Genomic DNA, 13,029 nt, shown 5'->3' with positions numbered 1-13,029 from the left:
TGAATGCAAACACGTGGTGGGCAATTGGGTGTGTAACACATGAATGTCCAAACCACAACTTTCAGCCTCCAAAGAGGAAGCAGCTGCTTGTGAACCCCAACTGGCACGTGGGCTGGTTGTAAGTTTTACCACCACCTGGACGAACCCAAAGTAGCATCTTCCAAACTGTCCTGTGAACAAGGGGTTGTGAGATATGAACCGAGCTTGCCTGGAGAGCCTGCCTGTGCCTCATGCTCTGGCATACTGACAGCTGGGACTCAGAGACCCTGCTTCTGGCAGATCCAGGTGTGCCAAAAAAGAAGTGCTAATAATCCCAACAACCCCAAAACAGTGGTATGGGAAAAAGGTTATGATCTTGAACGGAGGGAAAATGTTTGAAGTGAGGCCTCTGCAGGGAGCTGAACACCAGGAGATGGCCAGGGTCCTTTGGCAAGCCCACGACTGGCTTATTAATAAGCAGCTGTGTGTCCCGAGGGAGACAAAACCAAACCCTTTTCACATACAGATGAGAGTCAGAATAATTTTACATATTGTCATTGGTGAAAAACAGACTGTTTTTCAATTTTTTTAAAACTTTTATTTTTTTTTTTTAGAAAAGGAATAACTCTGCATGGTAGAGTGTATGGTATATAATTTCAAAACAGAAGAAGTTATATGGAATGGATTATTTTCCCAAACTATTTAAAGTTGAACCTAAAATCATTTGTAAATCAACACTCATTGCCATGTAAGACAAAGGAAAACAATCAACATGTTTTCTGTTTGGTACAGATTTTCTCTACCTCTTCAGCCTGAATTTTCCCAGGGCTGGGCAGAAAAGGGGGGCAAATCCTGCCCATTGTCCTAATCATAATTGTACTGACCAAGCTTTGTGCTCTGAGATCTAGCAACATATGGCTTATTATACGTTCCTAAGTGAACAGTGCAACATCATCTCCACCTTAAGTGTTTATTCCACATTCAGACTGTAACTGAACATCACTCAGAAACCCTTTTCCGCCCCAAAACAACAGTGATAACAATGAGAAGCAGAAAGTCTCCAGCAATCAGATTTCATCCAGAAATCTGTGTAAACTGTAGATCAGGGCTGGGTAGCAGCACAGAAGGCAAAAGATGTGACAGCTTGATTCAATAGCATCTCTAAAGACTACTGTAGGACTGTCATTCTTCAGTCTGCAGGTTGCAATCACAATTTGCTTTTCCCCTGCAATGCTATAAAGCAATATAAGAAAAAATCAGACTCAAAAGCAAAAGGTAGAAGCCTTCATGGAAAGGTAAAGCTTCTGCTTAGCTCTGAGTGGTTGCTATTAGAAACAGATGTCCACAATCAGAAACAAATCTTGAATGTATATACACAATTTGGGTGGAAAGGGACATGGCCAAGGGTGAAAGCCCTCCTAGCTGACCCACAGACTGTTTTAGATTGTAGGTCCATACTACACCCACTGCCTTTTTGGTCTGAATAAACCAGCAAGGCAGCCACAGGCTCCAGGTGCCCTCCAGGCTCTTTGCTCCACTGCTCCTGGGCTGTGTGGGGGCCAGGGGAAGGAGGAGAAGGAGGAAGAGGAGGAGGAGGAGGGAGTAACATTGTCCTGCCTCCCTCACTTTGCAGCTGGCTGAGTGACGTGTGGGTTGCAGCGACATGGGACGTTATACTGGGAAGGTTTAAGTGCACACTTTTCTCTTTACCCCCTCCTCCCCAGTCCTGTTGGAATGTATCTATATCAGTAATCAGGTAAGTATTACTAATAACTGTAAGCTAGCATGGTCACCCTCCCCTTTAGAATAGGGGGAGAGCAATAGCATCAAACAAATTCCCATTTGTGCTGATGTGTAACCTTTCTAGATCCTGTAGAGCAATTATATGCAGGCTTTTTTCATACTAGAATTTAAAGGAGTCAAAGCTGGTAAAGAAACTGGATGTTTCCTGGCTTAACTGAAGGAAATAATAAAACTGATTAAAGTAAGAGTGAAAGAAAGTAAGCATTAGTGTGTTCGCATCCTCTGATATGTCCCACTTCTCTATGTTCTGCTCACAAGCCCTTCTCATACTCTGAGCAAGCATTCCCAAACTTTGAGAGGTAAGGCTTCAGCTGAAATCTCACAGCTGAGACTATTATTTGTTTTATAATTACCACAAATGTAATAACTTGACTTTAGCAGATCCATGTGGGGCATGTTGAGGACAAGGCTTGTTAAGTGAACCAGCACAGGAGAAGATTGGACAGGGGTGGAATCCCACATGATAACAGCAACTCAACAATATCCATCAGCATGGCATTAGCTTAGTGTGGATATAACATCAGGAGCTTGGATAAAGCCTTCAAGCTTTCTGGGTGTCCAGTCAGAACCAGGGAGGCTGCAAGAAGTTTTACCATAAAACTCCAGCACTGCAGTGTCTAAAGGAACTGAATCTCAATGGGCACAGATTTTAGGTTTTGCACAGTCAGTCCTAATTAAAAATCCAAAAGTATAATGGCTGATGCCCCTGCTGTTGGAGCCTTAAGACACCCGTTAACTGCTGAGCCCTACACTTTTTTTTTAATAAAACACTGTTTTAAGATAAAGCACAATAAATGTGCTTATTACGCACTCTAACATAGAGCACAGAAATACAACACTACAGAGTGCAAGTCTAACCATCTCCACAGTGGGAAAAGTGCGAAGGTTAAAAATATGCATGTGGCTTAACACAAGATATTTTTAAAAAACATGACACGGAAATCTTATACTAATGCTTTCATCTTTACCACAAACATGACTGAAAACTTAAGGTCAATTGCTGATCCTTCTCCAGCAGTAGTAGTAGTGTAATCCTTTCAAAGGTACAATGTTGGAAAGATCAGAGAATAAAAAATCCCAAGTGTCCAAAAATGATCCCATTTACCACTTTTCCAGTAGTTACATTTTTCAAGGAGTAAACGTGTAAGGTCACCTTGATCTTCACCATCAGTAACTGATACACTTGGAAACAGCTAAGCCAACCACCTGGACTGAGATCAGTTCGGTGTCGCACACACACACACACACACGGATACACACACAAATACCCCACAGGAAAAAGTGCACTTTCAATTGCTGATACAAAAATAGATTGGCACATTCTTTTTGACACAGTGAAGATATCTTCTTTAAAAGCTTTTTCACTTCAAGAAGTTCTCTTGGAATTTGCAGCAGGTCTGTAGAAAAAGCGCTACGAGAATGCACTCAGTGGGCTTCCAGGGTTTGTGTGATGGAGAGGGGTGGTCATGGAGGCTGCCCTTCTAATTTTTGCCTACTTTTATAGCTGTAGTCCCTACAGGTAGGGTCAGTCGCCACCCAGTTTCAGCACGTGAACCATTCACCAACAGCTCAGTCTTCACCTGCTTGGAGAAAGTAACGATACATAAATTCGTCAAAGCCAAGAGTCAACGCAGTATTTCCTGCAGCCAGAAAAACTGTTTGGGGGTGGGGGGAGAGAGTGTGAAGTGTTATGAGTCTGATTTTGCATTTCCAGTAGTAACTGCAGCTTGGGAGAGCCAAGCGGGAACAGTCGGGAGCCCCTTCCCCGGCGGCAGCCGGCGCTAGGAGTTCTGCATCAGGCGTCTGTAGTGCGGCATCACTTCGTGCTCGGGCAGGTGCAGAGCAAACTCCAGGGCCACCAGCACCGGGAACTCGAAGGCAATCAGCTCTCGCCTGTTCAGCCGGAACTTCTCTTCCAGTTTCTGCAACCACAGCCAGGGGGAAAAAATATAAGTGAGCAAAAATGGAACGAGGGTTTGCCCTTCTAAAGCTTTCCCATAAATGGCATTATTCAAAACACGCATGCTGCTGTCATTAAACTTCTGTCCTGATGGACTTGTACGGCTCTGGGGTCAGAAAACCAGAGCTGTGTGAATTGGATGTTCCGAATCCTTACTGTGAAGGTGAACTCACAGAGCTCAGCCAGCCATGCTATTTCTGACACCTTCGTCACTTCACCCATTCCACTGTGAGCAGATCCATCTTCTAATGATCACAGTGATTACCACAGCAGCAACAGGAAATTCCTAGCTTCATGCAAACAGCAAAATCACTTGTGTAATGGAAGACATGCATCTTGGAATTGTCCACAAACTTCCTGCACTGCTTCAAATCACTAGTTTTCCTTTCAGCATTAGACTGTGCTACAACGCCCTGTTGGGGAAATTATTTTGCCACAATTTGATCTTAATACCTCAGAGGCAGAAGGTGTCGTAAGAACAGTGAGTAATAGAAGCTGCTATCCTCAGGGGGGATGAGATGGGTTTTATAGTTGTTTTTGTGCTGTAGTGTACTAAACCTTCCATATGCTCTGCTGTTTTCACTGGATTTGGATGCTACAAGTAGGCAACCAGCTGCTCAGGGATATTTCCCCCTCATCCTCTTCTTAGGATCTCCCTGGCTTGCTACTTCTCTGCCCACTGGGCCTACTGCAAAGTTCAATGTCTTATGGACCAACATTTCAAGATAGCAAAAGAGGCCAGATCTTACAATTCCCACTTGGCTGATTTTTTCTGTGATTATTCAGAGGGCTTTCTAATAAACTGACTGTCAACCCAGCTCTGTGGGAGGAGGGCATGAGTCCAGTCCTGCCATGATCCCATGTCTCTTCCATTGAGTGAGCTGGTTGTATGTAGCCACATACAAAAACACCAGCCTAACTTTGTGTAGCATTAAATCAGATTGGTACCTCAGTGCTTGCAGAGGATTATGGCATAACACCCTCATGTTACCTCTGTCACGTGGAGTGGGTAGAAGACAAAACACCTTACTCTAAAAAAAAACATCTCAAATGAGGTGTTCTGATGGGAACATCTCCTTAGGTTTTCTTTCCCAAAAGCTGAACTTGATAAATAAAAACGTCTATTTGACTCTATCTGAAATTAGTATCTGCATTTCATTCCCAAAGGAGAATCCTTACTGACACTCTTGAAAACATAACTAAAAGCAAAATTAATTTCCTGAGGGTTCACCTGTTGCCTTGTATTGACAAAATGATGCGCAGACACATCTCAAACCTCACAGTATCTGACACCAGGGCCTTCTATCCCACCAAACAAGCTTCCCATGCCTCTGCAGGGGCGTTGATCACTACTACTTCCACAAAAATGTGTAACAAAAAAAAAAGATATTTAGCTGGCTGTACATCTGGGAGCCTAAAAGAGAGCATGTCCACTGACAAACAGGCTTGCACAGACCACACACTGGCACTTCATGCAGATGGAACACTGGAAACGTATGGATACGTACATCTATAAGATGCTTGACTTCATGTTTTCTGAGGTCACTGCCAATTTTGGCTGCTAAAAGAACACAAGCTCCAGCACAAAGCTTTCTATTCTGCTTGTTCAGCTTCCCCTTGAGAGCGAGCTTCTCAAAGTAGACAAAGGCCATGGCCACTGTGGGCTCTTCAAAACCACATTCTTCTTGAGCGAGCTTGCGCATTTCTCTCTTCAAGCTGAGTAAAGAGACCAGACAAGTATGCTGTGAGATGAGTTCTAAAGCATTTCTCATTTCACCCTAAGAGCCATGCTTTCAGAGATTCCTGCTTAGTCAAATGGAAGGGAAAACATAATTTACTGGGCAGATATTTTTATGCTGTTTTGAGGGTACATTTCATGGCACATTTTTACATCACCAGTGACCCTCACTGCCCCCAACAGACAGTTGTGTCAAACTATAAAAGCAACCAAAAAAGCTGTGACAGTTTTAGCAACAACATTTTATCAGAGGTCCTTCACTGCATACCATTTGTTTTGTAACAATGTTTTGATTACTGGTGCTCTGTATGCAGCTTTTGCTGCTGGTTATGGCTGGCCAAATCCAAGCTGACAGTTCTATCCATGTACTGCAGCACTGTCTGGTTACAGAGCAGTGTGGCTCAGTGTCCTTCTGGCCACTAGGGTCAAATGAAATTATCATTACTTCAGTAGAGCAATATGCTACACCAGAAACAGAGATGGAATATTACAACTTTGCTGTGAAGCCAAATACTCTTTTTGCTTCCGGCCAAGGCACAAAAGCAGCACTTCTCTTTCCTCAGTCTCTTTTTAAGCCAATTCCCATGAGCTTAGAGACTCTGTTGGGTTATTTTTCTGGCTATTTTAATGTAGTGCATGCCCAGCTCTCATCCTCATCCCATTAGATGCTGTGTTTGACACCTGACCAGCACATGTTTGCACATTCCTCTATCCTGTTTATTCATCCCAGTAATCCAAGCAGTCATCTGACTAACTCTGCACCTCTGCTGGTCACTGCTCCTGGGAGATCAATCAGTGCTGTGCTTCCCATGTACAGCAGGAATTGCACTGACATGTGAGACAGCTGCATCACGCTGCAGCCTTACTGAGCTTTGCAACCTACCTTCTTATCTTACTGAGGGTTAGCTTGATGTGAGGGAACTTCTCCTTAAAGGTCTCATTCATGTCCTTCTTGAGATCTGATGGCTTCACGTAGTCTATGACCGTGGTCTGTAACACAGGGCAAGAGAGAATTACTCTTTCAGTTTGTAACAAAGAAGGTCACTCAATTCCCAGAAGCAAGGAATACCACAAGTTCCAGCCAGTCCCAACACTTTCAGCAGACAGGAAAATTAAGTCTGAACTAAGGCAACTATTTATTTGTGACTGACAAAACAAGTGACCTGTTCAGCACAAGCCTTGAACAATACACACCTCATTAGCATGCTCTAAGTATTGCTAAGAGTGATTTGAAGATAAATGTGGCTGGATGAAACCTACCTGAGAAGTCTTGTAAAATAAAAAAATATTCATCACAATAACTGATATGATGACCAGATTTTGGTGCATATCTCTGTGTGGTTCTGAGACCCACTGTGAGTTTCTCTCAGATTGATTCTTTAAAGAAACCACAGGTACAAACTCTTGCCGGCTGTAGCATACATTGATAATAAAGTAAGTAACCAGCTTGTATGGCATGTCACTCAGGAGAGTGGAAGGCAGGAATGCTATGCTAAGTTAGGCAGTAAATGGACAAAAGAGTCAGGACAACATTCAAAATGTACAGTCTATTTCTTTTGAGCTTCCTATTCCTTTTTGTTACAACCTAATGAATCTCCCCAAGTTGCAGAGGGTTCTCCTGGCCAACACAGCCCTTGCATCTATTTGTCCAGCACTTCTCTTGTTCCCTTAGTCTTTGCTCAGGTAGCACTTTGCCCAAACCCTCTGTCACCATTCACCTGGCCAAAATCTAACACCTCACCAACAAACCGACCTTTATTTTGGGAATGTGTCAATTCTCTTCCAAGCTTTAGCAGTTCTGCCCACTGGACAGAAGTGGAGAGGAGCCCCAGCTTGGGCACCAGGGGGACAGTCTGGTCCCCAGGCATACAGCCCCCTACCAGCTTCAAGCATGTAAGAAAGCAGCAGTGGATAGTGCAGTGCATTCTCCTGCTCATAAAATAATATTTCAAATCTGATATCTGGTTTGATTAATTTGTATTATGGCAAAGGGCTGTTAACACCACACAAGAAGTGGAAAGAGGTATATGAAACCCTTGCTGCATGTTATGCCTTTATAGAAGGTGGAGCTCTGCTGAAATGTATCCTCATGGGAATTGAAATCAGCCAAAAAGACTGACTGAATATGCTTTCAGGCTTTTTTTCTGTCATAAAAATAACATATGGAAGGGCTTGGGGAATACAAAGTGCAATGGCTCTAGAGAGAAAGCAGACAATTCTCTTTATCCAATCATATTGTTCTCTGCTTCCAAAATAAGCATGAAGGAGAGTAAAACACACCTAACTTTTCCTGCACTTTACTTATGAGATATGGTACTGAATTATTAGCAAATTAAAAAAGAGCAGAGCATGTGTTTCTCCTGAATAATGCCCAGCAGTATTTGATGCAAACAAAATAGAGAGGAAAACCCAGGTTTTTGCCACGGGGTGTTGTTATGGTCATGCAGAGGTTTTAAAACATGGGCCATTCTGCCACATCAACGCTCCTCAGCCACACCTGCTTCCCTGCACGTGTAGGGATGAGCCTGACTGCAGGTGCAGGCAGACAGTGCAGCGCCCCTGAGGCTAAAAATTCATCAGCTGCCTTGATGCTGAAGCAGGCAATGTGCTGCCACACCTAAATAAAAGGAAGAGAAGAAAAGACAGAAGGGAGAAGCCTTGCCCTGCCCGGGTGGGAAAGCCTCAATGGAATGAGTGGGCCTGCCTGGTTTTAACCCTGCAGAGGCTGGAGGGATGTACACATGCACTGTGCAGCCGGGGCTCTGCACTGCAGACAGCTTCTCACATGCTCCATCTCCCCTGGCAGGGATCAGACCTCTAAAGCAGAAGAATTAAGATCTTAACAACTAACCCTTTTCTTTTCTTTCCCTGGAGTGTTTCAGCTGGCCTGCCTGCTCCTTGGTATTGTTGCCAAAGGATCATCAGCAAGCTGGGTGCTGCTGATGCACAGATATGCTGGGAGTTTTATGTGATAAGAGGCTTCCTCTCAGTACTGCTACAAGAGGACACTGAAACAAGCCACATCTAATTTAGACCCCTGCTGTCTGCTGCTCAGGGTATAGAAACATGGGTCCATGCTGCTCCTTCTTACAGAGCCAAGAGACACGAACCAGATACATCCTATGCAATGTAAAGATGACTTTAGTTACTACCAGTATTTTTTGGTTGTCTTGGGCAATCCTATAAATAGTGAGCTCAGTGTTACCTTACAAAGCTACCTGACACCTTATTTCGTGCTTCACTACAAACCTAACTGCCCATTGTTTGTTCTTCATTTGCACAGAGCTCATAGTTTTATCCTAATTAACTTGCCTTTATCTCTCTCCAGGTTATCTTCTGCTTTTGCTTACATGCACAACAGAAAACCCTTCCCAACAGAAAGGGCACAGCAGCGGAGGGAGGGCCTGTCCATCTTCCAGGCTCTTGCTGTGCCACACAGCAGGTTTCAGCTGCTTGCACCCCTAACAAGTCAGGGTGGCTCTGGGGGTCACTGTGCAGAGGGGCAGTGAGCCCTGGGCTCTGCCACTCAGCAGCAGCAGCAGCCCCCTGGGATGCACCCTTCCCCATGGCTGCTCTGCAGGCACCAACTTGTTTTACCTGGGACTCCTCCAGCCTGTGGGAGGTTAGCCAGAATTCAGCTAAATTCTCTTCAGAAGGAGAAAAGCTCTTTTTAAAAATTTCATTTAAAGCAAAGCGCTCAGGCGCTTGAGACTAAGCAGACAGCTTAAAGCTAAGAACAGTACAGAGGTACAGTTATTTTTAAACCCAGAGATTTGTCAATTTTGTCCTGTTGATAAGGATCTCCCCCTCTCCAACCCTGAATACTGCTGCTTCCTGCGAGACAACAGTCTCTACGACACAAATCACAATAATGAAATCCAGATGAAAGCTGGTGTGTGCTGGTTTTGATTCATGTAACAGGATAACAGCAGCATGTTTGAACACACTGGCTCGAAGGCAGCTGTCTCATCTTGTCAGTGCCATGCTGGAGAGCTCAGCTAACTGCCCTTATTCTCAAGAAAAGCATTTGTGCAAGTTTTTTTTTTGTGCCTTGTTTTTTTTTCCTTCATAGCTGCTGCAGAAGCTGGACTTCGAGCAACAGGATGCTGCTTGTCCAGCTGGTACCTACAGAAATGCATCCTGTGCATGCAGGACCCTGCCCAGCAGAGAGGCAGGCAGAAAATAACCCTAAAAATATCTGTTGAGAGGTAGTTTAAAAGCAATGTTGGATTAACATCTGTTGAGTGATCAAATCAGTTACCCTTTCAAATGGTTTCTGACCAGGCACCTGAGCACCCCCGTTGCTGGGGCACAGCACTCACGAGGTTACACAGAACTCTTGGTCCCCAGCCCTGATCCTGCCCAGGGCACCTTACGCACCCTGCAAACAGCTTGCACTGAGCAGCAGCCCCCACTGCTGCCCCTGCCCACGAGTAAGGGAGTGGAGCTGAGCTCTGGGGTGGTCCAGCAACCCACAAGAAGCAGCTGGGATCTGACAGGGGAGGGCTTGGACACAACGCCATGCTCCTCTGCCGGCTCCCTGCTCAGCATTTACGCTTCTCCTCTGTTTCAGGCCACGCCACTGCTCTTGAGCTTCCTGTGTGTCCCACACAAAGCTGCCATGTGAAGAAAAACACATGACTGTCTGTCCAGGACAATTCTGGTATTGCCTGTGTCAGGGCTCTGATCAATATTGATGCTCCAAAACTTTACAAAAGGTTTGCAAATATTTCCCTAAAAGGAGCACAGCTTTTCTCCATCCAAACACGCTTTCTTAATACATAATATTATTCCCTACCAGGCAGGCACTCTGTACTCCCAGAGCTGTCAGACGCATGAACAAGGCACTGGGAACTACCAAACTGTCTCTCTCATAGTCTAATCTCCAATGTTTTTAACTTCTGTCATCCAGAACTGTCTGTCTTGTTTCTCACAGCTTATTTGCAGGGAACACATTTCAGTTCAGCATTCAGCAATACTCCTTTGTGGGCTCTGTTACATTCTCTGTGTACAAATCTGCGTATGTATATTTTACTTTGGTGATGGAAGCTGCATAAAACAAATGAAAACCTTGATATATGGTAGCTGACAGATGCCTGGACAGAGTGATAAATGCTTCAGCCCAAGGCTCTACTCTGCACACTTTTTGCTTGGCTGGCAGTTTTGAACTTGGAGCTCAGCTCGTGTGTTATTCACAAGTGTTTTCAGGCAGCTGCTTTCTCATAGGAAAGCTGTATATATAGTTTCATAAATATGGGAGGAGAGAGAATGCCTGAAATGGTTGGTAAGACTGGCAGGATGAAATATTGTAGAAAATAAATCCTACTTTGGCATGCAACCAGTAAAAGATGATCTAGCCTTGGATGCCTCTATCTCTTAGCTTAAGAAGGATAAAATCAGAATAAAATAGGTGAATAAAATGAAAGATGAATGATAGGTTCTCTTAGCTGCTGTTACTGTGTATCCCTGATAAATCTGCTTCACAGAGGGCAGACAGAAGACTGACACCTGAAACAGACTTTTGGTAGGTCACTGATAAGGTCTCAGCCACACAAGAAGTGAAAAGAAGTCAATAACTCTGCATTCTCTGACTACTTTAATGCATCCCATAGGAGACCAGCTATGTACCTATCAACTGCCAGTAACCTAATTCATACACTTATGGCTTATGATGCATATATATGAGAAATCCTGACAGACAAGAGACTTTAAGCTGTGATGGAAAATGGTGGTTCCGAATTATAAATAAAATTCTAAAAAGAGAAGTTAGACTAAAATAAGATGTTTCTGTTGTTACAAAGTTACTAACATTCAAGGACCTTAAACGGAAAGATTTTAAATTTCACCAGGCAAACAGTCTCAAAAACTGCCTCTTTGAAATTAAGTACATGGAAGGACACCGGTTTATTTCATACTGTTAACACTCAGGAATTATTCTCAAAATAGTTATTTATTGGAATCTCAGCCAAATATAGCATCAAATGCACAGATCACAGGATTTATACATGATTATCTACCACTGCTATCCTCTGCTCCCTGAGACTTTGGGGTGCAAGGTCAGTAGCTGATAAAAAGCAGCCTGGAGATACTTAATACACAGCTACAGAAGAGGCTCAAAGAATAGGGTGACAGCACTGAAGGACACTCACTGGCTGAAAGTGGAGTCTGCCTGACCTTGGTGCTCCTTGTGAAAGGCAGAACGAGAGAACGACAGACCAAATGCATTATATCATCATGCAGGGCTTTTGTTGGACCAAAGGGCCAGGGCAGCAAGCAGTTCTAATTTTAAAATCCCACTGGAGGACTGCTATTGAATAACGCAGCCCGGCTGTGCTCACCGCTAGCGCGGTACCTGGCAAGCGAGGCTGGCAGGCAGGCACTGCAACAGCTCTGCAGAGTTTTGTGACCTGCTTCTTGTATTAGTGGTGTGGAGATGTCAATTTATTTTTATATAATTAAACCAACACACTGACACTGCAGCTCAGTACCCAAACCTAATTCCACGTGTATCCTCTGAGCACAGATGGATGGATATTTCAGGGATGAGAATACAGAATGGGTCACTCAAAGTCAACGTGCTGCTGATCTGGGCTTTTCTTCTTCTGCTGCAAGTTTTGGCAGCATACAGTGACCAGCTAACATGCTCCTGTGCTTCTGTGTTACCAACAAAAGCAGTACTGCAGGATCAGCCTCCAGCCTGTTGAGAATGAGTTTTCTAGTCCAGCACAGAAGGAGTTTCTGCTGGAAAGAATGCAGAGAGACCAGGGGGGCACTGACGAGTCTGTACATAGGCTAGTCAGCATGAGATTCGAGGAAAGAAATTAATGCTTAGTCTGGTAGATAAAGTTCCTGTTCTAGAGAGATTTAAGAATCTGCACAAATTCCTGTTTTAGCAGTATCAGCCAGGAAGACATCTGTTAACCATGACATGATGTTTCCCTTTCCCCCACCCCCCAGCATGAATTTTTTCTACCTCTTACTGTTTATCCTGCAGCAGAGAGTGCAGACTCTCCGACAAAGACAACACAAAATGAAATAATTTCTCCAGAGCAGACTGGACTTTAAATACAGCCAATACAATTAATAGAAGCCATAGAGTTGGTATTGGGCAAGTATCGAAGAATACTTTTCAGAATTGTCCCCTGACAGGCAATTTGTGGGTATTACTTCTAGAAATGCAACAGGGAAGTGCATGCTCTCTTAAGCCTGAGACTTCATTACGGAAAAACTAAACCAAACCAAACCAAAAAAGAACAAACAAACAAAAAAAGCAGCAAGAATCCCCCCCAAACAACAACAACAACAACAAAAAACCCACTGAAAACCAAAAAATCAAAAAAACCTCAAACCAGACTAAACCAAAAGCACTTCTGCTTCCCCAGAGCTATCTTCAAGGAGGAAGCTCAGCTTCTCCTTGAGAACAGCTGAGGACTTGCAGCTAACACTTCTCTCCAAGAGTCAGGGCTAATTCAGCTCAGTAAAATTAAAAGACTATAAAGTCAATGTCAGTGATGATAAACCTAGGCTCCATAAAAACTGAGCACACCAA

General features: G+C 43.9%; 1 protein-coding gene across 1 annotated transcript in view; it reads right to left on the bottom strand.

Moving 5' to 3' along the window:
* Positions 1-602: 602 nt before the first annotated feature.
* The window catches only part of CABLES1 (Cdk5 and Abl enzyme substrate 1), a 69,974-nt gene continuing 57,547 nt past the window's right edge, over positions 603-13,029 (bottom strand). Inside the window, exons 8-10 of the mRNA XM_058807275.1 lie at positions 6,364-6,470; positions 5,251-5,458; positions 603-3,704 (exon numbers count right to left, since the gene is read on the bottom strand). Coding sequence (XP_058663258.1) covers positions 3,564-3,704; positions 5,251-5,458; positions 6,364-6,470 — 456 coding nt within the window. The 3' untranslated portion in view covers positions 603-3,563. The remainder of the gene's footprint in view (positions 3,705-5,250; positions 5,459-6,363; positions 6,471-13,029) is intronic.

The sequence above is a fragment of the Ammospiza caudacuta genome, chromosome 1 (assembly GCF_027887145.1).
Source record: "Ammospiza caudacuta isolate bAmmCau1 chromosome 1, bAmmCau1.pri, whole genome shotgun sequence".
Taxonomy (NCBI): Eukaryota; Metazoa; Chordata; class Aves; order Passeriformes; family Passerellidae; genus Ammospiza; species Ammospiza caudacuta.
The sequence above is the reverse complement of the archived record's forward strand: the minus strand, read 5'-3'. Positions and strand labels throughout refer to the sequence as shown.